At 40.7% G+C, this 24,538-nt stretch overlaps 1 protein-coding gene across 1 annotated transcript; it reads left to right on the top strand.

Annotated features, from left to right (window-relative positions):
* Positions 1 to 6,057: 6,057 nt before the first annotated feature.
* Positions 6,058 to 23,550, top strand: LOC311205188 (BPI fold-containing family C protein-like; the record flags this gene model as incomplete). Its single annotated transcript, XM_084279501.1, has 16 exons — positions 6,058 to 6,160; positions 8,341 to 8,452; positions 10,513 to 10,641; positions 12,374 to 12,532; positions 12,938 to 13,001; positions 13,089 to 13,149; positions 14,674 to 14,765; positions 16,352 to 16,525; positions 17,487 to 17,540; positions 18,487 to 18,657; positions 19,287 to 19,354; positions 19,969 to 20,058; positions 20,767 to 20,809; positions 21,795 to 21,861; positions 22,861 to 22,937; positions 23,473 to 23,550. 16 exons carry the CDS (start codon positions 6,058 to 6,060, stop codon positions 23,548 to 23,550), a joined length of 1,542 nt encoding a protein of 513 aa, XP_084135627.1.
* Between the last annotated feature and the right edge of the window lie 988 nt (positions 23,551 to 24,538).

Below are 24,538 nucleotides of genomic sequence, written 5' to 3' on the forward strand. Positions count from 1 at the left end.
AAGGAACGCCTGAGGAGGGCTCAAGAGCACCATGCCTGTCAGAAACACTGTTTTCCTCTTGAAGAAGGCAGAATCCAGAGTAAGTCATGCATCTGTCTCAACATTGTGACCATTTTCCATTGGCCATGGATGCCCTGTGCTGTTTTGTCCCTGTCCCAGACACCCCCTGTGTCTTCAGTGGCTCCAGGACAGCTTAATCTGTGCTCTTCAGAAGAGATGAAGAGATTTCTGTAGCTTGACAAATGCCCATGGCTACAGCTGTGATGTTGTAGTCGAAGCACCGTTGCAGTAGCTTGCATGAGCTGAAGTAATTGTGTGACATAAATGGTTCAGTTGGCTGTAGTACCCATTAGGTAACCAGCTACCCCAGTTATAAATGAGCGTTTCTGGTGGCATTCTGCTAAATTTTCCTTTGAATGTTATGAGTCATGCCACAGTGTAAGATTTAGATACATTTTCCCACACAGCATTAAGTATTGAACAGGAAAAGCTTCTAAGAATCATGATGGAAGGCCAAAATATTTTCCACAGCTTTCAAGTTTGTGCAAATTTTAAATGACCCAAAATCACCATCATTTTCCCCCCACACATTTCATCTTTCCAAAAGGGCTGTTATTTGTGAGTAATATTTTTTCTCCATTTTCATTTTGTCTCTGTCTGCAGGCAGCAGACTTCCAGTGGCCACGTATGAAGTTTGCCTTAGCCTGGAAGGAGCTCTGTGTCAAGATAGTACAGGAGACCTGTGTGCCTACAGAATTCCAGAAGGGCAGGGGTTGGAAGGGACCTCTGGAGATCATCTAGTCCACCGTCCACCCCGCCCCTTGCTAAAGCAGGATCACCCACAGCATGGTGCGCAGGGTCATGTCCAGGCAGGTTTTGAATCTCTCCAGGGAAGAAGAGTCCACCACCTCTCTGTGCAGCCTCTTCCAGGCTTGAAGAACTGGTTGTATGCAGAAGAATTTTGACTTTCAGCATGGTTAACCCTTTTCAGAAATAGCCATTTATTAGGTTTTTTTAAGTCTAATTTGTTAAAATAATACACAATATAGTGATGAAAGCTCTATTTCAGTAGCTCAGAATGGTTGTTAAAGACAATGTTGTTTCTCAGCTCAAGTACTTTTTCAGGGCTTTGTCTTCCCCTCCACAGTCAATGTAAAACACCAGCAATAGAACCCGCTCCACCAAAGAAATAAAACCCTGTTAAAAGCCTCAGTGGTTTCTCTTGAAAAATTTGAATCTTGATATAGCTGTAGCCCTGCTGACCTGCAGTCAACTTCCCATGCCAGAGAACTATAAAAAGCAGAGGTCTCTTTGGGTCAGTTACATACTTAATTGTATTATTTTTTTCTTCCTGAAAGTCAAGTGTACAAAAGCCATGAGCCAGTGGACCTTTTCCATTATTTTTCTTTCTGTATCTGTCACTACAAAGAGTTTATTTTCTAATGTGTATAAATAAATAGATATGTGTGTGTATTAACCCTTATGATACTGATATTTTGAATGACTAGGGTCACACTGAGAAATGTCAGAGACGGTGGAGTGAGGAGAAGGGTCTGAAGGCTGGAGTATCATCAGGAGATGTGTGAAAGGCTGAAGTACTGTTTCAAGTGTGCCAGTGGGGAAGGAGGTTCAAATCAAAGCCAGTGGAAGGAACCTCCTAACTTCTTGTAGCTCGATGGTGATCAACTTTGCTCCTAAAAGGTATTTGAAGCCCTTTATGTTAGTGCTCTATAGCTATTATATTTAGTGGAGCTCTGCTTTATGCCATCTCAGGTTGGCTGCCTAAAAATGACTCTTAAGCAGCGTCTGAAGTTTGCTCATGAGGCTCTTAACATCTGTTTCTGCTTAAAATCTTGGTCATATGGAGCAAAAAACCTTTCAGTGGTTTTCTGGGGTTTGCCAGTTTGCTTCAGACCTTTTTAGCTACTACTACTTCCACCCCTGGAGGAAGGTTCTCAGTGGAAGCAATGTTTCTAATTGTCTTATGATGAACCAAAGGGGTCAGGTTTTTCCTGCTGAGATTTCTGCATCCACTCTCTAGGAATCTATGGTGACTTCTTACAGGACTGCAATTTATATGAAGCCAGGGTAGGGGCTGCATAGGTTGAGAGTGCCTCATCCCTCTGTCAGCTCCATGAAACTACCTGAATGGTTCTACAGGAGACTAATGTGTGAGACAAACAGCTGGTAGAAAAGCAGAGAAGAAAGCTTAGAACAGACCTATGCAAGCAACAGACCTGGGTCTAACTGTGCCGATCACAGATAAATAATGCCTGCTACATTCCTGCTCAGGATCTCGGTATTTTTAACCCTTCCTCAGTTTCTTGGGGACCAGCTTAAAGCTGTGGTGGCAGTGGGCAATGCAGGGCTACAACAAACACCCTGATTTTGAATTTTTGTAAAAAATTTTTTTGCTACTTTAGTAAGAATGAACCTGGTAGCCCTGGCTCAGGTGTTAGGACGAGGCTGTCACAGAGGTCAGCAATGAGAACTCAGTGGATCCAAACAGTGGAAAGTGCTTGTTTTCCAACAGCTCATCAGACCTCCCAATCCAGTTGTCTGTTGTTAACAGATTCTTTGTAGGCATTGCAGCTGTTAGTCATTTTGCAGCCTAGCACTCTGGCAGCTCTGCTCCCAGACTTTGAAAGTCTTTTTGAAGGGCATCAGTAGTCAAGCTGTCCTCAGGGAAAGCTGTGGTAACACAGTGCGTTTGCAAAGCCTTTGAAAGATTGGGGGAAGGGGGTCCCCATACCTACTCACAGATATAGCATGTGGGGGCAGGGGTGGCCATTGCCTTCTGTGGATCCTGTTTGAAGATTTCATTGAGCTAGATCACCTGCTGCCTGGGAGTTGGGAAGTGGATAGCACTGCTTTCCACATTGAGTGGAGGAAACCATGAACACCAACTTCCTGTAGTCTTTCTTTTTCCATGGGTATTTCCAGTGGTTGTGGGGAGGTGGACATCACCTGCTTTTGTGTCATTTAGCAAACTCCTGTCTGCACCATTTGCTGGCTTCTTCAAGCATTCTTGCCAATATATCTCTCCTATTAACCATACACATTTTGTATTCCTTTTCCTCAGCAGTGGTTTTCCGGATGAAGTATCAGTGTACAGGAAGGGTTAAAATCTTGAAGCTATTGAGTCCTTTTTGATTTGACATTGTTGAGTGAGCTGCAGAAAGCCTACTACCTGTTCTTGAGCATTCAGCAGAGTAACTCGAAACAATGGAGCGAGGGAGAAACTGAAGAGTCCAGTCCCAGATCTGTGCTAACAGCAGAGATAGTTGTGAAACTGAAGTGCTCTTCCTGGACTTCAGGTTGAGTAGACACTATATTTGCTATTGTGTTTGAGAATTGTTTGTCTTGGGTTTGTTAACTATTGAGATTTCTTATTTGAATTTTTTGAAGTTAAAGGAATTCTCTTGTTGGCTGCAACTGGAGAGTTTGGTGCAGGATCAAGGCAAGACAAGGACAAAATTCTTTTTCAGAGATATTCCATTCTGTTGGTGTATTCTATGAGGTTGGTCAGTTTAAGTGTGTTTTTATGGCTGTGTTAAACTTATACAATCATAGCAACTTTTTGTGTGTGTGTCAGAAGCTTTCTTAGTTCTTAGGCAGATTTCAGCTGTAATCTTTATTGCACATTTTATTTAAAGTTTTTGCCGGCTGTTCACAGAGGAGAAACAAAATGTGATATCTACAAACTGGTAAGTAAAGAACTTCATTAGGGCGAGTCAGGTACAAGGACTGAAACAAAGGAGTGCTTAATCTTTTTCCTCTATTTGACTTACTTCAGTGCACTATCTCTGAGAAGACAAAAGAATTAAGGGAATGATTTACATTGGTGAACTGATAGATGCATGCTCAGTTGCTGAAGATAAAAATCAGGGCAATTTGTCTGCCATCTATTGTCATGGACAATGCAATTGGCAGCTCCCATTTGGACTATCAGGCAGCTGACAATTTCCATCTCCTTAGCTCTGTCCGTCTCAGTCATCTGACTAACATTGTACAATCAGTCTGGCAGAGGCTTAGGTCTTTGATGAAACCAAGAATATCAGCCTTGGAGTGCAAAAGTGAAGCTTGTTGGTTTGAGAAAGCAATATGAAACAATACTGTCTTCTGTTGACAGGGCAGTTCAGTTGTTTGTTCTTCCCAGGTCTCACCTGGCATACAGACATTTAAGAGCCAAACAGGAACGTATTAACTACAACGTGCAGTAGTGACTTAAGGTTGCTGGTCCTCAATGTGAATGAGGTACCTCACCTGCATCAATGCTTCCAGCAATCCTGATAGATAGATGTGTACTAAATACCTATGTACTTTCATGATAGAAAATTCCATCTTTCTGGGTTTATACTGATTTTTAATTGACACAATAATCAGTGTAGAAAGTGGCATGTTTGCAGGAAAAGCTAGGATATGTTTTGGAAAAAGTTTTAAGATTTGTGACTGCATCTGTCTGTTCTGCACAATATAGTACTGCTACCCAAAAGTAATGCTGTACTTTGAGTTGCTTAAACTATAGAAAAAAAGAAAAAAATCCAACCAAACAAAAGAAACCCCAGCACAACAAACAAGCAAAAGACACAGAGATGGAAAGACAAATTGAGAGGGAGATTTTCAAGATTTTTCACAAGGTGGTTTATGTTTTCAGAATGTGTATTTTTCCCTAAACCACTTTTTCTTTCATAGTATCTTAGGGTAACTGTTGGGTTTCCCTCAGAGAACTGCTATCAGAAATCCACTAAAGAGCAGTATTTTATAAGGCACTGGGAAGATCTTGGATTTACAACTGTTTAGAGTCTGACCTGATTGTATTCATTCCAATACAGAAGTAAGATTACCAAAGTGTGTTTTTTGGTTTGGTTTGGTTGTTGTTGGATTTTTGTTTGTTTGTTTTAGTGCATTTGTTTGTTTTCTGGCAGATAATAGAATAAATTGTCAGAATTTTTAAAGATAATGTGGTGCTTCTTTGAAATCCAGGAATGATCATCATAAGCTGGAGTGCCTTGGAAAGTAGCAAGACATTTTTTGCTACTTGTTAATGAGTGTGGTTTTCTACATAGGCAGATACCAAGATCCCAGTCAGCCAAGTTAGAGAAGGGTGTGCCACTACCCACAGTGGTGAGGCCAAAATAAAGTTACCATAGGCCCCTAACCAACAATTTCCTAATGTAGCACTGGGAAGACTGAAGTTGTCTTGAGAAACAGTGTTTTTATTTCCTGGAAATTGAGCAGTGGCTGTCCTTGGTAGTGAAAATCAGGATGAATGCAAGAATTTTGAACAAAGAAACCTCACTTTTGTACTAGGGTAGTGTAACAGAAAGAAATAATTTGTCAGAGTCTGTGTGAAGCTGTGTTGTGTGGTTCTGCTGCACCACTTTGTACCCAAATGCACTGGGCTGCAGGTTCATGTCAGGACACCCTGCTCTATCCCTGTGTGATCACCATGCAGTTCTCACCTGCGCTTTGAAATTACCTTTGCGTTCCCTTCTCATCTGACCTGGTTCTGTCAATCTCATGTATCAGCGTTTGGATAGAAGTTTGTGAGTAACAAGGAATCGAGTTTTGTAGGGAGAAATACCGTATTGTATTAGACCAGCTGATTTAGTTGACAAATCTTTGGACCCACAAATTCAGTGTATCCTAGGGAGTGTGTATTTAAAAAGGCTGTTGTTCTATAGGAGGACAGACCTGCCCCTCCTTGGCTAGGATTGATCTGTCATGATCACTCTGCAGGAGGTAGGACAGATGATAAAATAAACCAGCCAAGGGATGAGTGTAGTGAAAGCACGGAGCAGTGGAGCAGAGCTATTCAGTCTCAACAACAGCTAATGCCAGCAAAGTGACAAGTAACTAGAATTCTGTGTCTGCTCCCACACTGACTGCTTCATGCAGTAAATTCATTGGCTAAACCTCTTATAATTACTCACCCTTGTGCCAGTTTCATTGAAGGAAGCATGGATACATATTTTCAGCAACTCATGGTATGCATCACTTATGATCATGTTTGCATCATAAATGTTCACAGGTCCCTGTGACAAAGGTGAGAAGATGCTAAAGATATGGTATTCTTTCCTGCTGTGTTGGCTGTCCTTGCGGCTTGAGGCTAATCCTGGTCTTAAAGTGAGGATTACTCAGAAGGGGCTGGACTACGGTATGTCTAACTGCCAGAACTTAATTCATGACACATACTCTGTACACAAAATATAGCTCCTTATTAAAGATGCAGTGTAGAAACAAGCTCCTTAAATATTGAAATAGAATAAAATCCTTTTGTCATCTCACACCGGGAACACCCTTTGTCTCTTCTCTCACTTACTTCCTTCTTTGTTGTGCACTCCAGGCATGAATTTACCTTTGCATTTCTGATTGCTTTCTCCTATAGTCCAGCAGTGTTCCTATGACATTCTTCATATCAATCATATTATGACACTTTTTTAAAGTGTCAAAAGCCTGATTGAAAGCACAATATTTAATTGAAGATAATAAAGCATAATTGGAGAAAAGCTTACAATTTTGGAACAGCCATATAGCCGCATGTCTTTACTCTCATTCCTCCATGTGGTGTGGGATAGCATCTGCATGTGCAAAAAAATCCAGTAACTGTCTGCCATAATTCTGCCCCTGAAGAAAATATCAACAATTTCCACAATATATTCTTTCTGTTCATGCTAACTTTCACTCTTTCCTAAGACTGCCTCCATGGGTATGGAGTGCATGCAGTATAATTTCAATTGCTTACAGATTTAATAATAAAGGTTAAGAAGCCACACATTTGACAAAAGCTGGGTCATGCTAAGGATTAATCATCATTTATGTACTGAACATGGCATGTAAACAATGGACTTGTGAGATGAAAAGTAGAAGCCCAGGGTTAATGCCTTTGAGATGAAAGCAAAGATCAGGTCTGCTTATTTCTCTGTATGAGCATTGTTTTAAAGGCTTTTGAGGAGTTGACAAGTGCAGGGCAAACATCAGTCACCCAAAACAGAACCAATCTCTGTATCTCTTTATGACACACAGCAGAATTCACTCCCTAGGGATCTCTCATGCCTTTAGAAATGAGATGTCAGCCTGATATTTCTTAATGTGAGCCCAGCAGCTTTTGTGACATTCAGCACAGGCTCCACATGCTGGACAAACAGACCAAGCTTGCACACCCCTGCATTAGTAGTAAGAACAGACATTAACAGTGCACTTCCCAAAGGTATTTCTCAATTTGAAGAGCACATTGCCTGTCATGTCTTTTCCCTTAATGTGAGAATTGAAGGCTAAGGCAATAGATATTGCCTGCACACTCCTTACCTACTGCAAGAACCTTGAGAAAAATTCCACCTGGGATCACTGGCTGCCTTCACTGACAGTCGTAAGAGAGCTTTAAGTTAGTTCTCTCAAAGCCCATATTTTGCTTTAGAGGCAGGAATTCACAGGCAATAATTTACATCTCTTTCATAAAAGATGTGTTTTAGAAACAGGTATCCCAGTGTTGAGTTATCATTGCTCTTAGTTCTTTGCTTTTTTAATACACTACAATATAGGGGAGGAAAATATTTTGTCTTCAGCAACAGTGAGCCCAAAAGCTAAAGAAACTCATGCTAAAACCATCTGAAAGCAGGACATAATTCAGTATTAAAGTCTTAGCAGTGCCTTCATCTAAGATGAGCAAACAGAGGAAGATGCTGTGTTTGTTGATGATATGCACAAGTAACTGATGCATTCAAGAAAGCAGGGATTCCTTAAAGCAAGGATAGAAGGTAGGGCAATAGGTCAGCAATATGCAGCATGCTGTCATGGATAAGGTGCACTGGCAAAATGTATGTACTCTGAAAGAAAACATTTAAAAGGATTGTCTCTAAAGTTCAAACAACCTTCTGTACACAAGCAACAGTCCAGATAGTCCCACATTTGACATATGAGCACTTCAGATGCATATATCACACTATTTCTGTCAGTCTACACTACATGTAGAAGCCACCTTGCTTTTTCATTCAACAGGTATGAGACAATATGAGGTAAAGGTGATTACCAAGTGTTTCCCAAGGTCACAAGTGACTGAAATAAAGCAGTTTCAGAAATCTGGCAAGAGTTCTAGAATATAAAATACGACTTAGGGACTAGATGATCCTAAGAGATGATCTTGGTCTTGGGTTAAATGATTCATGTGTGAGACTAATAAAAGTTGTAAATGTGAGTATAAGGAGTTGAAGGTTTGGGTAAGGATCATAGAATCAGAGCATTTCAAGAACTATGTCAAAAGGGATGCTTAATTTATTTTGACCTTTGGGTGCCTGGATCCGATCTGCAAGGCATGTGCTTTCCTCTGTCCCCTTGTAGGCAGGAGGATTGGGATGGAGCTCCTGAAGCAAGCAGTATTGAAAGAGACCTTCCCAAGCTGGAGTGGAGAAGAGAGTTTTTCGATTGTTAAATTCAACTATGTCATTTCAAGGTAAGTAGAGTTTCAAAGTTTTAGGATGAAACAGGTTATTATTAACACATAGTAATAATTACACACCCATATTTTGTTCAGTGTAAAATCCTAATGGTTCATCTAACTCTGCTTCCAATGCCCAAACACTGTTGTGTTTTGTAAGCACAGCCAGAGAAGAGCTTCAGAAAGCTTCTGCAGGAGCTCCTTGACTGATTTTTTTACTTGGTTTGTATAAAGTTTGCAGCAAGAAAGGTATAAGCATGGCTATCATACAGCAGAATAAATGTGTGAGAGTGAGCAGAATTGGTGTTATTAACAGTCTGTTACTATGAAGGATCAAGGACCTGTAGCAGTGAAAATTATTTGTGTTTGATGACAAAAAGACAACAAAGGGATAAGATAAAAGTATGTGTCAGGAAATGATGTATTTGGGCTGACGTGGCAGGAAGATGACTTTCATAGAATCTTTTTTGATAGATTTACAATGGTAAATCAGCATTTTCATTGGATAGGGCTTGACACCTATTTCCCACTGAGGAAAATTATTATACCATGACCAGCTAGTGGAAAAACAGTTTCATAGATCTTCCTACAGTTTCTCCAAGTAAGGAGACTACTAAAAAGCAGGGTTTTTTCTACAGCCTTCAATCCCACCTTACAATAGACCAGAAACATCTGGGGGTCTATATTACTATCAAGCCAAGCTCTGCTACTCAGTAATGTTTTACTTGCTTCTCTTTACAAATTACACAGAGCAAGAAATATCATTCTGGGAGACTTTGTGTACTTTCTGATGGATAGGGCCTGCACCCATTATCTATACCTAATATTTTCCTAATATCCTGCTTTCTGGGCAGGCTTCATTGCATTATACCATCCTTATGACCCTAATCCCTGCACATCTGAGAGCACTGTGTTTGGACAGGCTGGAGAGGAAGGGACTAACATTTCTTCCACTGTCCACTGGGTACCGGTTATAAAGAGTGTGGAGCCACGTTGTTCCAGGAGGTACACCGTGAAAGGATGATGGGCAACAGACATAAATTACATAAAGTTCCAATTAGATGTTTGGAAAAAATGCTGGGGTGCACCAGAACAAGGGCCCAAATTGCTTGGGAAATCTCCATCCTTGGATGTGTTTAAGACTCAAGTGGGCAGGGCCCCTGAGTTGGTTTGAATAGCTTTGAGTAGGGGTTTGAACCAGAAAATCTCCTAACATCCCATTCCAGCCAAAATTGTTAGATGAACTTCAAAATCCCAATTCACACTCCCCATCATAGTTCTTGAAATTGGGCATCTTCCCAATGGATAATCTGATTTTAGCTCACTGCAAAGAAGGTTACTAAAGGCAGCCTTAGTGCTGCCCAAGACATTATTAGAAAATTATGGTAATTTTAACTGAAAGTAGCTGGTGCCTTCTGCCCCAGGGAAAGTAGATTAAAGGCAGTTGTTTCAGAGATCTCTGCCAGATATCAGGAAACAATGAGGAATGTGTACTACATGATAAGATTACAACTGATATCTTTACAATGTTCAGTTCAATTCAACACACCCATTTGCACGACAATATCCTTGAGTATCAGAAACATTTAAATGTTTTGGCAAGAAAATCTTCAAGATTTGTTTAGAAAAAGGGATCCCCTCCAGAGCCCTTTGCTGAGGCAAGGGAGGGGATACAGAATGGGGAAAGAGAAACAGCAAATCTTCAGCAGCTGTTAGCATCCAGACTATCTGGATTTATTTATAAGATGTAGCATCTGGGTTAAGACACAGACCTGTTTACCCCAGCTTGTACATTTCACCCTAAGAGGTTGGTTTTGCTTCCAAGGGGAGGATTTGGTTTGGGCAGGCATTTTTTTTCCTTGGGCAGTTATGAAGGGATCTTTTCCAAGGATGCTGCTAAGTCTTATGGTACAGGTGTCTTTGTTTCCTAAAATGTATAAGGGTCAGTTATTTCTGACAAATTCTTTTACCAAAGCATAGACTTTGCCTCTTACAGAAGAAGAGTTTTCAGTGATCCAAAATCCTTTTTACTCTTTTAACATGCAGTCTAATATCCCCCTTTCTGCATTCTGTAGGATCAGAATTAATGCTGTAGATTTCCCAGAAACTTCTGCTTCCTTTATTCCTGGCACTGGCATTAGTCTGTCAGTGGCACATGCTTCTGCTACGATCAGTGCAGACTGGAGAATGAACATGTGGCTGCTGTAAGTATTGTACAGTTTGGTGCAGGTGGAGGGGGCAGTTCTGGGTGAAGAGTTGTAAAATTCAGAAATCTAGTTAGTAATTATTATTTTTCAGGTCAGATACACTTTATCATTTGGCAGTAATCTATTTGAATAAACTGCTTAAGAAGAAAACATCTGCCAACTAGTGTTTTATTCTCTTTTCCTTCTTCTCTTTCTTATTTTGTTCCATAGGTTGTCTCTTTGGGAAATATCAGGTCAGACATCTGTTAGCATGCTCAATTTGTCCAGATCAGATATTACATTATATAACATGGATATTCACAACCACAGACTTTGATATGGCCACATTTGTTACTTTCATGTAGAGTATAATTGGAAGGTTGTCTCTACAGGTAATTATCAAAGTGCTCTTATTAAAGGAAGAGCACTGTCATGGTAGCAAACATTCAGACCTTTGGAAACTCCAGAATTCAGGTCACCATGGAAAACTGAGTTAGTTTCGTGAGCCTGTGCAGCATGAGCTTGTCTTTAATGACATGATTGCATATGGAGCTCTGCACTTTTTTACCTCAGCATATTTGCTATAGATTTTTAATACAATATTCTATATTTTGTTGGGGATAGGGGAGGGCTTAAAACTTCTGGAATATCAGAAAAGTTTGTAAAGTGCTAATCTCTACAATTTGGGTTAATGGTAACAGCAGTAGGTGTTGCTCTATTTGCAAGCCAGATAGTACATCAAGGTGGATTGCCAGGCTGCAAGTTTCACAGCTTGTCCTGATTTCAAAGGAGCACAGACCTGCAGTTCTGTGTTCAGTCTCAGTGGTGGTGGCTGGAGATTGCTGTCACTGTGCCTCCAACCTGTCTGTCATTCCTTCTGTCATACTGGTATTGTGAGGAAAAGGATGCTGTGTTCAGTGGGGCAGTGTTCCCAAACATGAAGCCTCCTCTCCTTCTTGCTGAAGGATAAGGACCTGGGCATAATCTGGAGGGACCCTAGTTGTATAAAACTCCAAAGGTTTCACAGAGAACAAGGGAGGCAGGGAGCTGGTGTGCAGGATTTGGCAGAGCAGACCATGTTGGAAGAGGACAAAGCCATCTTTGATGGAGTTTAGGGATTGAAAGGGGGTTTTTGCCTTTTTGAGGGGCAGAAGGAACAGTCTGCTGCTCTGTTCAATATGGTTTTTTAATGGCTGTACTATTAGACAGATCCAGAATATGCCCTACTTTTCATCCCAGTTTCCTAGTCCTACGTGTTGCTTTCAGCATAGCAGACTAAGAGGAGCCAGCTGAAAATGAACTTTCCAAGGGAGACCATGACAACCCACCCCTCCTGGGCTGTTTCCAGCATCAGTAAGATAGGTCTTATCATAGCTTTTTAGTTGTGATAGTGTTATTCCTGCATTTCCAGCTCTCTACTGTGTCCCAGAGCACTCTGCCAGTCACAAAATCTCCTGGCAAATCCTGTCATGAAGGACTGGAATGTCTTGTGCTGCTGTGAATTTGTCATGTTTGTGAAAACTTGTCAAATCCTGCACAACACTGGAAAATTCATGTCCTGGGAACTCACACACACAATCTGGTTTTTAATACCATGGCTGTTCCTCATCTACTCTAATCCCTAGAAAACCCCTTCCTCGTTCTAGGTGGTAGGAGCAGAAAGTCCTTTCAAATCGATTTAGAGGTAATTTCTTAAACTATTCCCTTAAAGCAGATATTTCCTTGACTAAGTTTGTTTTTTCTCTCCAAGCAGCAAAGACCGAGGAGGAATCACTGTGTCCATCTCAGGACTCTTTATTGCAGTTACCTTCAAAGTGGCACGCGACAGCACAGGCCACTTGTCCATGTGGCTACACAATTGCCAGCTGAGCATCGACAGTGTGAAAGTCAAGTCAAATGAAGGACCTGGGTATGTACAGGAGATTTGCTAATTACTCCATGGAAGTAGCAGAATTTGTAGCAGAAGGACCACTGCTGAAATGTGGACTTCTAGGGATTCAGTTCAAGGTTACAACTAACTGTTGAAGGCAATGAAAATAGATTCTTCCTCAAAGACAAAAGGTGGCTGAGTATATTGCTTATCAACACGTCAATATGAATATTCACTATGTTGCAGATTGCCTTCTAAATAGCTGGGAACTTCCAGCATTTGTCTGAGATGCACAGATTATTAAAAACTCTCAACTGCACAGTCTACCAATATCACTGTCATTGCATCTCATTAGTGTACATTATAGTGATGTCATGGTCTGCCAGATTTTATATTTCAAAAATTTCAATCCGTGGTAAAAAGTGCTCATTTCCTCCCCTCCAGCTGGATCTACAGCTTTCTAGGTGGTCATCTTGAGAAGCCCATTCACACCCAACTGGATAAAAATGTAAGTTTGCAAAGATGGTTTCAGCTAGTGAAGGGATGAGTTGACATACAGCCCTTACATTACTGACTTGTCTCCCTTTTTATACAGCTATGCCTAAATATCAGACAGAAAATCCAAATGATGGATGCTCAGCTAAGAAAGCATACGTGTGAGTTGTGGATAATATCTTTTTGTTCAGTAATTTTCATACCACTTGTAACTTTTTATTATTAGATGCTAAAACATTCCTGTGTTCACAGCGCCTAAAAAAAGTGAAGGAATAAAAATACAGACATTGTTCTGTACCTTAACCTATTCCAGGGTCCACCCTAGAAATCTCTTGCATGCACCTTCTATACAATATAATATATTCAGATTTTACAATATTCAGATTTCTTCTCTGCCCATAGAAAGTCACCTGTAACCTTTCAGTCTGTTGTAGCTGACCTGAATTATTTCCTTAGAATTTTGAGATGAACATTTTCATGCTGATCCTTTATGCTCTCTTTACTGTGAACATAAGAAAACCTGAGTTAGCAGTAATCCACTGAAGAGCTTGCTAACATCCCTCTAAGATCTCATACACTTAGTACATCATGTTTTGAACTTGAATTCAGTGACGTGACAAGGTGCTGCAGGAAGACAGTGTCACATTAAGCATGCTTCTCTCCAACCAGTAACAACTCCTGTACCCATCTTGCAGAAACATGAAGAAAATAGATATTTGTGTCCAAAAAGCATATACGTACACTCTCAATTTTTCACTTCTATAATAAATCCCACAGCTTTTCTTTTTTGTTTGTTGTTACGCTTTTTCCAAGACTAAGATTATTTGTAGTCTTCATTTAAGTCATATAATTCAGATCAGAGTTTATTCCTGCCCTGCACTTTGGATTGTGGATATTCCTATTATCTTCTCTGCTATTCAGAAGCAGAATGAGATTTTTGTCTTTCCCAAAAAGGCCTGTACATGTCATGTGCCACGGAACGGCAAGTACTGCTGGAAATCATGGTCACCAAAACATTTTCTTATGCAGCACATACTCAAATGCTTCAGGCTCAAGGGCATTCCAAGCTGTGCTGTCATGCTGAGGAGTTAATAATTTCTGTGTGAATTCACCATACCTCTTTAAACCCATCTGGTTTTTATACAGTATGAACAGACTGTACAGTCCAATCAGCAATAACAGTCAGACTGAAGATGCATGTGAGCACCTTTCAGAAAAAGTCTTCATTCATATTGCCTGATAAAGTGCCCTCTGTTGTTATGAACAGACACTCCTTGTCTTCATCACTGATATGCATAAAAATGTGCTGTCATATTCCAAAGTATTTAGTAGTACCAGTATTTCAGTAATCATATAGGAGACTTTAGTGTGCAAACACATGACAAACAAGGGGATGCTGCCCTGGATAATCCTTCTTTCACTGCATGGGAGAGATTTCTGAGGAATCTACTCAGTTGTAAACAGCAGGAGAACAAGGAAGGCCTAAACCACAACAAATCAGTGACTTCTCTAGAGGGAATACTCTCACTTTTTCTAAGAAGGTTTTTTATTTATTTTCTTCTTCCTTTTCCCACCATTACTCTTCTTCAGGTTCATCATTTCTATGATGTCTTTGCCTTTAGCTAAATAATAATTATGGTGTGGTTTTGTAGTAACAGCTGTTTTGTTTTTGTCCATCATTCTAGTCTTAAGCAAGATTGATGCCTTTGCACAAATAGACTATTCCCTAGTTAGTTCTCCAGCAGTCTTCAAATCACACATTAACTTGGATTTGAAGGTAATTTGTCTTTAATATCACTGTGCTTTTTAAGACTTTTCTGATTTTCCTTTGTGTTGTTTCATTTTCTTTCATTACAGTCTTACTCAGCCTTTCTAATATTTAATTAGAAAAGCAATAGGCCATTTGGACATTTTGGTCAAGAGCTATTTTGGAAACCAGATACAACTGTTTATTTAATAATTTAACTACATTTGTTAATTAACCAAAGCTGTTATTTATAATTATTTTTTTTTCAGAGTTGAAACCTTTCAGAGGTGCTTTATAAATGGCTTAAAAGTCTTCTTTAGATACACAGCTCTTCCACTGCTGCTTGGTCTTTGCCTGTTAGCAGTGACATGTAATCTCCAATGGCTACCAATGTGATTACATTCCAAGGCATTTGTTTTGAGATGACTCAGCAGATCACCACCTCCCCAAAAATAGACTTCTGAGCAGCTCACAGCAGTTCCTTTCTTATCTGTTTTTCACCTTTGCTGGCAAGAGGTATCTCAGCAACACACAGCTTTTCCAGCAGCTTCAACATGCCTTGTAATTCAGAGTATCTCCATGGCTCTCAGAACTGACTTCAGTTAAGAAAGATGGGCTGGAGCTGTGGTTGAAACTCTCCTTCTTGGCTGTTTTATTCAAACAACTTTTACCACCCACATAAACCACTCTGCAAGCAGGATACACATAGCTTCAAAGTACTAATAAATTATTTATAAGCTACTATAGCTAACTAGAACTTACAGTCTAAGCTTTAACATGGCAACACCCAAATGCAATACTGGATGTATCTTTTTAAGTCAGTTATTAAGCAGTCAAGGAAGTTACTGGTAATCAGTGCTCCTTGGAACAGGCTGGTTCTTGATGGTTATGAGTTGCCATCTTCCAACTCTCAGCCCTGTTTTTAGGGCTTTATACCTTTCCATGTCAGGATTTTTCCTGTTGAATCTTTCAGCTACTAACAATTACACTGTCAGTAATTACACTACTTACTGACTATCTTTTCTTGGCTTTTCTTGTCTTACATGCCCTGAGCTCACACTTTAAGAATTATTTCCTTAGTATTCTTAGTATAACTGAACCAAGGTCCCACAGCTTTGCAGCACCCAAACTAGGGCTTGGAGGACTAGCAGCTGGACTAGGTCTAAGAGTTAGGTGGTATAAAAGGCTTCTTTGTGTCCCTGTCCTAAACAACCTCCAGTGCTTTTGGGGTGTGCCTGAAGATCCTCTTGAAGTGTCAACCTTAGAATTAAATTAACAAATGTGGCTTTGCCACAAGAAAAAGCAAGCTGTGGTCCAGAGGAATTTGCTTGTCTCTCATAGCTGCAGTTCAGAATACACACTTGGATGATCAGATTCAAACTTTGAAAGGATGTAGGCCAGATTTTCTCTGTGGTTCCTGTATTTTTTGGGGTATATCATAAACTTTTTTGCTTACTTCAAGTTTTCTTCACAAAATTTTTTGTTTACTTCAGGTTTTCTTTAATGTCAAGCCTTTCTTCAGATGAGAAAGAATTCTTTCTGTTCAACCACTGCTGATACACTGCAACAGATATGAATACTTACAACTAGAAATGCTTGATAATGACTCTTTGCAGGGCACAGTCTATCCGGTAGGAAATCACACAGACCCTCCCTTTGTGCCAGCTCCGTTTGCTCTCCCAAACCAAAGTGATTCTATGATATACCTGGGAGTCTCCAGTTATTTTCTTAAGTCTGCTTCACTGGCTTACTACAGAGCAGGGGCCTTTAACATCACCATCTCCGAAGAGGTGAGTATGATATGCATGTAATAGAATTACAAATATCAGTGGTATGGATAGTTAGCAAAGGAGACTAACACATTATGTTTGCCATTTCACACAGATTTGTGTCACACTTCTACCACTGTAGGAAGGACTCATGATGTTCAGTCTGTATGTCATCACTTAAAGTAGTCAGTCTCCCTCAGACCTAAATCTGAACTTCTTGGCAGCCCTAGGCAAGGAATGAGAGATTAACGTCACAGAGTTGGAGTGCAAGGAGTAGCAGAAAGAACCAAAAAAAGCTTTTTCCTGCATGGATTCCACATGGGAAAGGAAAGGGCAAGCCAGGTAAAAGCCTATTGATGCACAGTCTGCTGCATAGAGGCCCACCACAAATGTATTGACTGTGTTCAGACCCAGAATAAACTCTTACACTTCACATTTCTAGGAGAAGTCTTGTATGTGCTTCACCCACAGCTGAAAGCTTAGTTCCCTTGTACCTGTTTCTTGCCTCATTTTGCTGCTGTTTCCACACTGGCATCAGCAGTCAGAGTTTCCAAGGAATTTTGCCAACTGAAACAATGCTGAGAGGCTTTATAAAAATCAGTGAAACAAATGGCAATCCTCACAGTGGTCAGCAGTAAAAGGGCAAGTGAGATTTTGAGTCCTGCCTCTGTCAGATTCAGTATATTTCATGTAAGAAAGTTCCAAAGACAGGAAGTAAGCAGGATGCCACGTCTGCTCTTTCAAAGAATAATGCTTGTTCACTGGTACGTGCTTCTGAAATAAGTCCATGAGAAATCTGTCTCTATTCTGTACCACAGAGTACTGTGGGTTCCCTAGGAATCACTCTGGGGCAAGGAAATACTAAATCAAAACATGTATTACCTAAAACTAAACAGGATGTGTTTATTGTTTGTTTTTTCCCCCAAGGAACACTTAATTTTCAAGCTGCTCTAAGGATCTCATTTATTTCCCTTGTTTACAGCTTGCTGCTACTTTTAACCTAAATACTGCCACATTCAAAGACTTTGTTCCTGAGGTGGGTACTTTTATTTGTACAGACCTCTTAAGAAAGAGCAGGAACTAATGTTTTTTATGGATATTATTTGTCTACTGGCTCACGTACAAAAGTTTGGAGGAGAGAAGGAAACTGAGCTGGTATATAATTAGTGAAAGAGTCAAACAAACATGTCTGCTCCAACATAACACTGTGTAGTTCCTAACTATTACACTACTCTCTATTTGTTCTCTACCACTCTAAGAGCTGCATTTGCTTTCAGTCTCTGAAACAGCTCTAACAACTAAGTGGTAGACATCTGTGAGATCAGATTCCTGTTCAAGATAATGGTATCTCTGTGGTTGATAGCCTGGCTTCTCTATGTAGAGGTATTTGCTTTTTGACTACTGAATGGGGAGTAATAATCATGAGTAGCTAAGTTCATAAATGTGATGCAAGAAACTAAGATGCTATGAGATGCTTTAAAAACTCCTAATATGGCAACATTTACTATAAAATTATGAAATTTGAATCTGTGGCATTGCAAACTGAGGTTTTGACCTCTAGTAGTACCTCTGGTTTTGAAATACAGATTGGCTCTTTTGGAAGGCTGCCTCTTTTCCAAATTCTTTATATTGTCAGGGTCTTTTTTTTTTTACTCTAATCACTCATTTCCCTCATTTGTTTAGCATGCAGTGCTAATTCCCTCCCTCCTCCTGAAGCACATTTTTCAGAAACAACCTTGAAATTATTTTATGTTCAGTATTGGTGGGTCTGAAACTTCATCATTTGTTTTATGGTGTCTGAGGATATGCACTGCTAATTTCATCATTTAAGTTGGTGTAATTAGAATTAACTATTTTTAATATAGGCTAGTGAACAAGGGAATTGGATATAGCACCTGATTATGATGCAGCCACAGAAACTGTAGGTAAAGAAAAACTTAATGCTGCATCCAAAGGTGTCTCTCATCTTTGAAATTCTACAGATTGCTCCGTGTCACATAAGAGCGTGCCCAGTGCTGCTGAAGCTGATGGCTACATCACCACCTGCACTCAGTTTAAATGCAGACAGATGCATCCTGCAGATCACTGGCTGTGTAGAAGTGTTTGCTGTTTCGCCAAATTCAACCACCCAGCACATCTTTACAGGGAATCTAGTAAGTAACATGAGCTATGAAGATAACATTCAGTGCTGGGGCTGAACAAATGACACAGTAATATCCCAGGTCCTTTGAAAATCATTGAGAGCATAAAATAGGGTATACTGGTCTGCCACAAATATGCATACCGTCCTGTTGTGTTTTGTGGGGAGGAAACATGCACCACATACTGCAGAATTTAATAGGCAGGTGCAGACAGCTACTTATGAAAGCCCCTTTTTTCACAGAGAGATTGAGTGATAATTTAAAAATAAATTGTAATATATAAAATGTGAATATCTGGTGCCCAGTCTTCCTAACTTGTTTGTTATAAAATAGTTCACTGTGTCCCCAGACATCTCTTCATTGGGTTGAAAGTGAATCAATTATGTCAGCCATGCAAGGGGGGCTTAAATGATCCTAACGATAAGGATGCAGTCAAGGCAGTGTTATCACTTCACACGCACAATCTCAGTTTTTGGCAGAAAGTGGCAAATTCACAAATGATTTCACTATCTACATTTATGGACCAATAAAAAGTTTAGACATTGTGTTTCCAATCACAAAAGCCACTGCATTCATGCCCGTGTCTGAGACAGTATCTATCTGTGTACACAGTCACACTGTTTTGTTTTTTTTCCTTGCAGACAGCCAGTACCAGAGCCGATTTGACAATAACCAAACAGAAGTTGATTATCTCATTACTTCTGAAGAGGTAACCAAGGAAAATTCAGAAAGCAGCATTAATGATCCCAACATTAGGATACAATGGAATTTCACTGTGTCAGCTTGACAGTGCTTGTTTCACCATGAGAAAAAGAAAATTACTTCCCTTCTTTCTCACAGGGGCTCTAAGGTACTTTTGAATGGTTGGTCTAAATCTTGCAGATGAAATGCAATAATATTGTGGAACAACCATGTCTCTTGTGCAACATGATACTACCTCTGCCTTTCTGTAGGTTCAATACCTTTCCAGATGACAGCATTCAATTTTTTGTTTATCTTAAGGGCCTCAGTTCCAGTCTGTGCTGCTGTTGGAGAACGAAATTCAGAACTTTATTTGAAACCCTCTAGATGTTGCTGCCATGCAACATCTGAGCAGCATAACCAGAACTGCCAGAGTGCAAACACCACACAGGACTACTGTAGCTAGCTCTCTGCATGCCTTTACATGAGGGAAGGGAAAAGTGAGACCACAGAGCACACACTGCCACAGCAGGCACCATGCCAGCAAACAAACAAGACTAGAAAGCTGTCTGTGGTTTTAAGCAAAACTCAGAGCTTTTATAGATTTTGCTTAGATCTTGCTGGTTTTGTGGTTATTCACAGTTACCGGTGTTCTCAGCTGTCTTACAACGAATTTAATTCACACTTCAAGCTGGGCTGGGCTCACAGCCCCTTTCTCCCTAAGCGCACCAGGTGGGTAGGAGCACAGGCTTTTAGGCAAGTAGCCTATATCAGTGTTTCTTCTTGTTATCTCTATGGTCTAGGTTGGGGAAGAATTACAGAATATATGATAATTTTAAACCTATTACATTTTCACTAAAGAAAAGTCTTCTCCTAGTTTTGGTCACTGAACCTTTTTAATAGGAAAAAAGGACTTAGAGTGATCAGATCCTATCAGTGTAAGTTCAAGAAGTAATGGTGCCACTCAGCTTCTGACACAGGAATGTATTCTTCTACTCTTCAGAATGTTGGTTTTCCCCAGATTATATTTACAGCAATCCATAAATGTACTACTGGCATCAGTGGGAAAAGTTAGGAAATTGGAATGCTTTGGAATGGATGTGAGTTTATTCAAATTATAATGATCATCTGAGGAATGTGGAGTTTGGCCATTGCAGGAAATGGCGATTCCACAAATAATCCATTTTCCAAGTCTTATAGTCACAGCCCAGGACTACACATGACTGTAGGAGGAGATTAGTATCACAAAGATCTCAGTGATTCTAGAACTCATTTGTAGTTGTGCCAGTTTTGATTAAAAGCTGTTGGGAATCCAAGAGTCTTTATCAAAGTTAAATGTGTGAATCAGCATGAAATCAGTCTGAAATTCCACAAGCAGTGTGCATAACTTGTGCCTTCATCCTTTCTAGTGAATCCTCTTCTTTTACCTCTTTTCCTCAGGCTCCAGTTCTCCCTGCTGCACTCCACTCTGGGCTTCTCCAAGGTAAGTTGATAGTTTCAGTTCCTAGGAAAGGTAGCTGAGCCCTTCCAGAGGTTAAAAAGAATTCATCTGAAGTTGTTGCTGGACAATTCTTTCTTCTTGGAAATAGTGTATTACCTGCTTTCTGGTAAGAGGAAATAACTCTTGCAGTGCTGTGTGTGTTTGTTCCTTTGTTTTCTCATCAGGGGTTCCAATTGTTACAGAACTATTACCGTGTAACGTTAATTGGAACAAAGATTAATGTCTGCCTGGATCTGCATGAGGTAGCAAGCTGTCATCATTGATTCTGCTCACTTCTGTATCAGGCAGCACAAAGGGAGGCATGGGGCAGCGTCTCTTCTAGCTGCTTCTGACAGCCAGCCTGAATTCATGGCTGGATTGAGCAGTGTAGCAATTGGAGCGAATACAAAGTCAGGCTTAAACTCAGTTTCAGGAATTATCTCAAATCACTTCAAGCAAATATCACAAAAAGGGGAGTCACAAATAGGGAATAAAAGAAACACCACAGCACTGCTCAGACCACTCGCTGCAGCTGGAAAAATGGTCAGTGCAACTCTTCAGCAGCTCAGCCCAACCTACATCTTTAAGTGAAGGGAGGAGGACACTACTCACAGTGGCATAAGACAGAGCACCAGGACAGGGCAGTTCCTGCTGTCCAGTGAACAGTTCACTTCTGAGAACTGAGTCCTGACAGCTGAATGGGGCTGAGCACATTTCCTTCCTAAAGTTAAGGTTCAACCCAGATACAAAAAAAAGAGACTTCAATGTAATTTATTGAGAGAAAAATGGACACCTCTGCCATGTATATTTTACATTGTTCACCTGCAACTTAAACCAAAAAAGATCTTTTGTACCTGAGATTTTCTCTGCCAAGCTCTGTGCTGTTCTTGTTGCATGTCAGTCCAGTTCTAGCCCTCTACCTCCCCCATTGAGCTGCAATCCCACAGGCATCAGGCAATAACCATCAAATGTGTTTTCCCCCTCACAGAAGATTTCACTGATGGAGAATTTTCTGTCTTATGCTTTACGGACTGCAGTGATCCCAATAATCAATGGTAAGGACTGTGGGCAGTTCCTGAGCACAGCTGGTGGGAAAGCAAGGCTGAAACCATAAAAGGGAGAGCTCAAAGGCTGTGTTACGGAAACTTTTCTGTCTGTTCGGCAACATCTGGATGAGTCTACTCCATGCTGGACTTCAGTCCTGGTCAAGTCCCAGGGGCTGGTACAAAGCAAGTTTGGCTCCCTTTCAAACACTGGGCTTGGGTTTTCTTTACACTGGATGCGACATGGCAGCAGAGCTGAGATGCTTGAGCCTTGTGCTGACATAGAGTCAAGCCATGACCAGAGATTGGCCCAGACTGGGGAAGCACAGAAGCATGTTTGGGGTAGCATCTCTGACTTTCTCTCCTCCCTCTGCCTTTGTGCATTGCCTGCTGCCACAGGCAGGACAAAGTAGAAAGTCAGCTCAGTGGGATGCAGGGAGTGGGATGCAGCGATGCAGGGATGATGAAGAAAGGGGTGAAGGTGAAAAGAAGGAGGTACAGAAAGTACCTGTGTGCTGAACAAAGGTGAGGAAACTGCTGAGGAAGGGAGTGAGCTATTGATGAGAAAGGAAAGAAAATGAAGGTTGGGGGGGGGATGCAAAAGTCAGATCTTTGGAAAAGCAAATAGGAACTGATCTGGGGCTTGATCCAGGAAAGTATGTATATGTGAGAAGAAGAGGGACCAACAGGATTGGAGGATCAGATAGAGAAGAAAATGAAGATGGAGAACAAGTCAGAGTGGGAAACAGTAGAAACCATGTCTTGTGAGGCAGATACCTGTAGAGGAGTAAAGACAGGCAGATCCCACTGTCAGACAGAGGAGAGGTTTGTATGCAACTTTTTCACAGGAGTTTTTGCTTTTTAGCAGATATGAGTAATAGCTCCCTTGAGAGGCACCAGGAGAGCTGATTAAAGGGAAATGGCAAACCAAATTGAGTTCCTACTAAAAGATGCTTCTGAAGTGCATTTTGTTATTACATACAAATGTATTTATATTTGTCCTTTCCTAAGATAAACTAGGAAAAGGATTTCCTCTTCTTAACTTCGCCCACACTACCTTGGCTGGACCTGTAATAAAAATTAATCAGGTGAGAAGCCAAATTTATTGTTAAAGAACATTGCTTCTTTTTCAGGCCTGTGCCTTTGTGTGTGTTCCTGTCTTGGGTAGTTCTAAATGTTGCTAATAGTAAAGCTTTAACTGTACACTAGATATAAAATTCAAAGCCTGGATCAGAAAATTAGCTCTCCACCCCCCTGCTCCAGCTATCCGAACAGTTGTAGGTTTATAAAGGGTCTGCCAGCCCTTTGGGGAATGCCAGCACAGGCCTCAACAGCTTGACAGCTCTGCTATGCCCAGTGGGGCTTAGGAGCAATGAGTGCATGAGTCCTCATTACTCTCACTGCTCTCTGGAGGAGGAAAGCTCATAGGCACCCTGAGTGTTTCCATGGTGTTACCCAGCCTTTTGGAGAGTTGTGTTAAGAACCCATTCCTATCCTGAAGTCAACTAATGGCCAGGAGGCAAGTCCCTGTGGGACTTGCCATGGGGTCTCACCCCAGAGTACTGACCCTGAACATGTCCATCTGCAATTTAAGGTAATTTTACATGTTCTTTTTTCCCTCAGGGCCATCTGGTGCTTTCCACTGATGTTCACTACAAACATGAGGAAGGGGGAGATGAGGACCTTCACAGTCACTCCTAATGTCCTTTAACTTTTAAAGAACATTAAGAGAAAAATGAAGTCTTCCTTCTGTTGGCTTATAGAGAGTAGATGCTATAGCTTTAGTAGCATGGCTTCTGGTCACTATTTTCAATGTTTTAGTAAAACTTCTTAATTACTTTTGGCAAACTGAATCTGTTGGTTTCTAGTAAGAAATTGTTATTGATGCTTTAGGAAAATTGTGGGAGCCTGATGAGAAGGAGTAACTGATTCTTTTCACTAGGGTTACAGACACCACATTTCATTCATTTTAGGAACCAGTTCTTGCTTTAATCAATTTATCTCCAGTAGTGTTAGCAAAATTTCATGTACGGAGTGAAACCCTATTCTTTATAAGAATTTCACAATTTGTCCCTTTGTAATGGGATACCAAGAGTGGGAGTAGTTTTAAAAAATCCAATTAATTATCTTAGAATTTTGAAATCATATCAGCTAGTCCAGACCCTGTCTTAAAACAGAACTGAGATCAGGTTGCTGAGGGCTGTGTCCAGTCAAGTTCTGAAGTTTGGAGGTTCTACAACCTCTCTGGGTAACCTGTTGCACTATTCAACTACCTACAGAGGAAACGTTTTTCCCTAATATCTTCATTATTTTCCATGTTCCACCTTGTTCTGTTGCCTTTTTTGTCCCATCACCACACACTTCCAAGAAGAGTCTGGCCCCATTTTCTCTGTATTCTCCGATCAGAAAGCTGTAGGCAGCAAAAAGATCTTTCAAGCCCTCTCTTCTCCAAGCTGAACAGGCCTCATTCTCAGACTCTCCTTGTAGGCCATGTTTTCCATTCCACCTTGATAGCGCCTGTCAATACCTGTCTTGTACTGGGGAACCCATACTGGACACAGTACTCAAAATGTAAGTGTCAAAAAGAGAGGAAGGATCCCTTACCTGGATCTGCAGGCTTATTATGTTCAACTTCTTGTGTACTTGGACTCCCAGATCCTTTTCTGCTGAGCTGCTTTCTAAACAGCCA

This window comes from Gallinula chloropus, assembly GCF_964237585.1.
Source record: "Gallinula chloropus genome assembly, chromosome: 1".
Lineage (NCBI taxonomy): Eukaryota > Metazoa > Chordata > Aves > Gruiformes > Rallidae > Gallinula > Gallinula chloropus.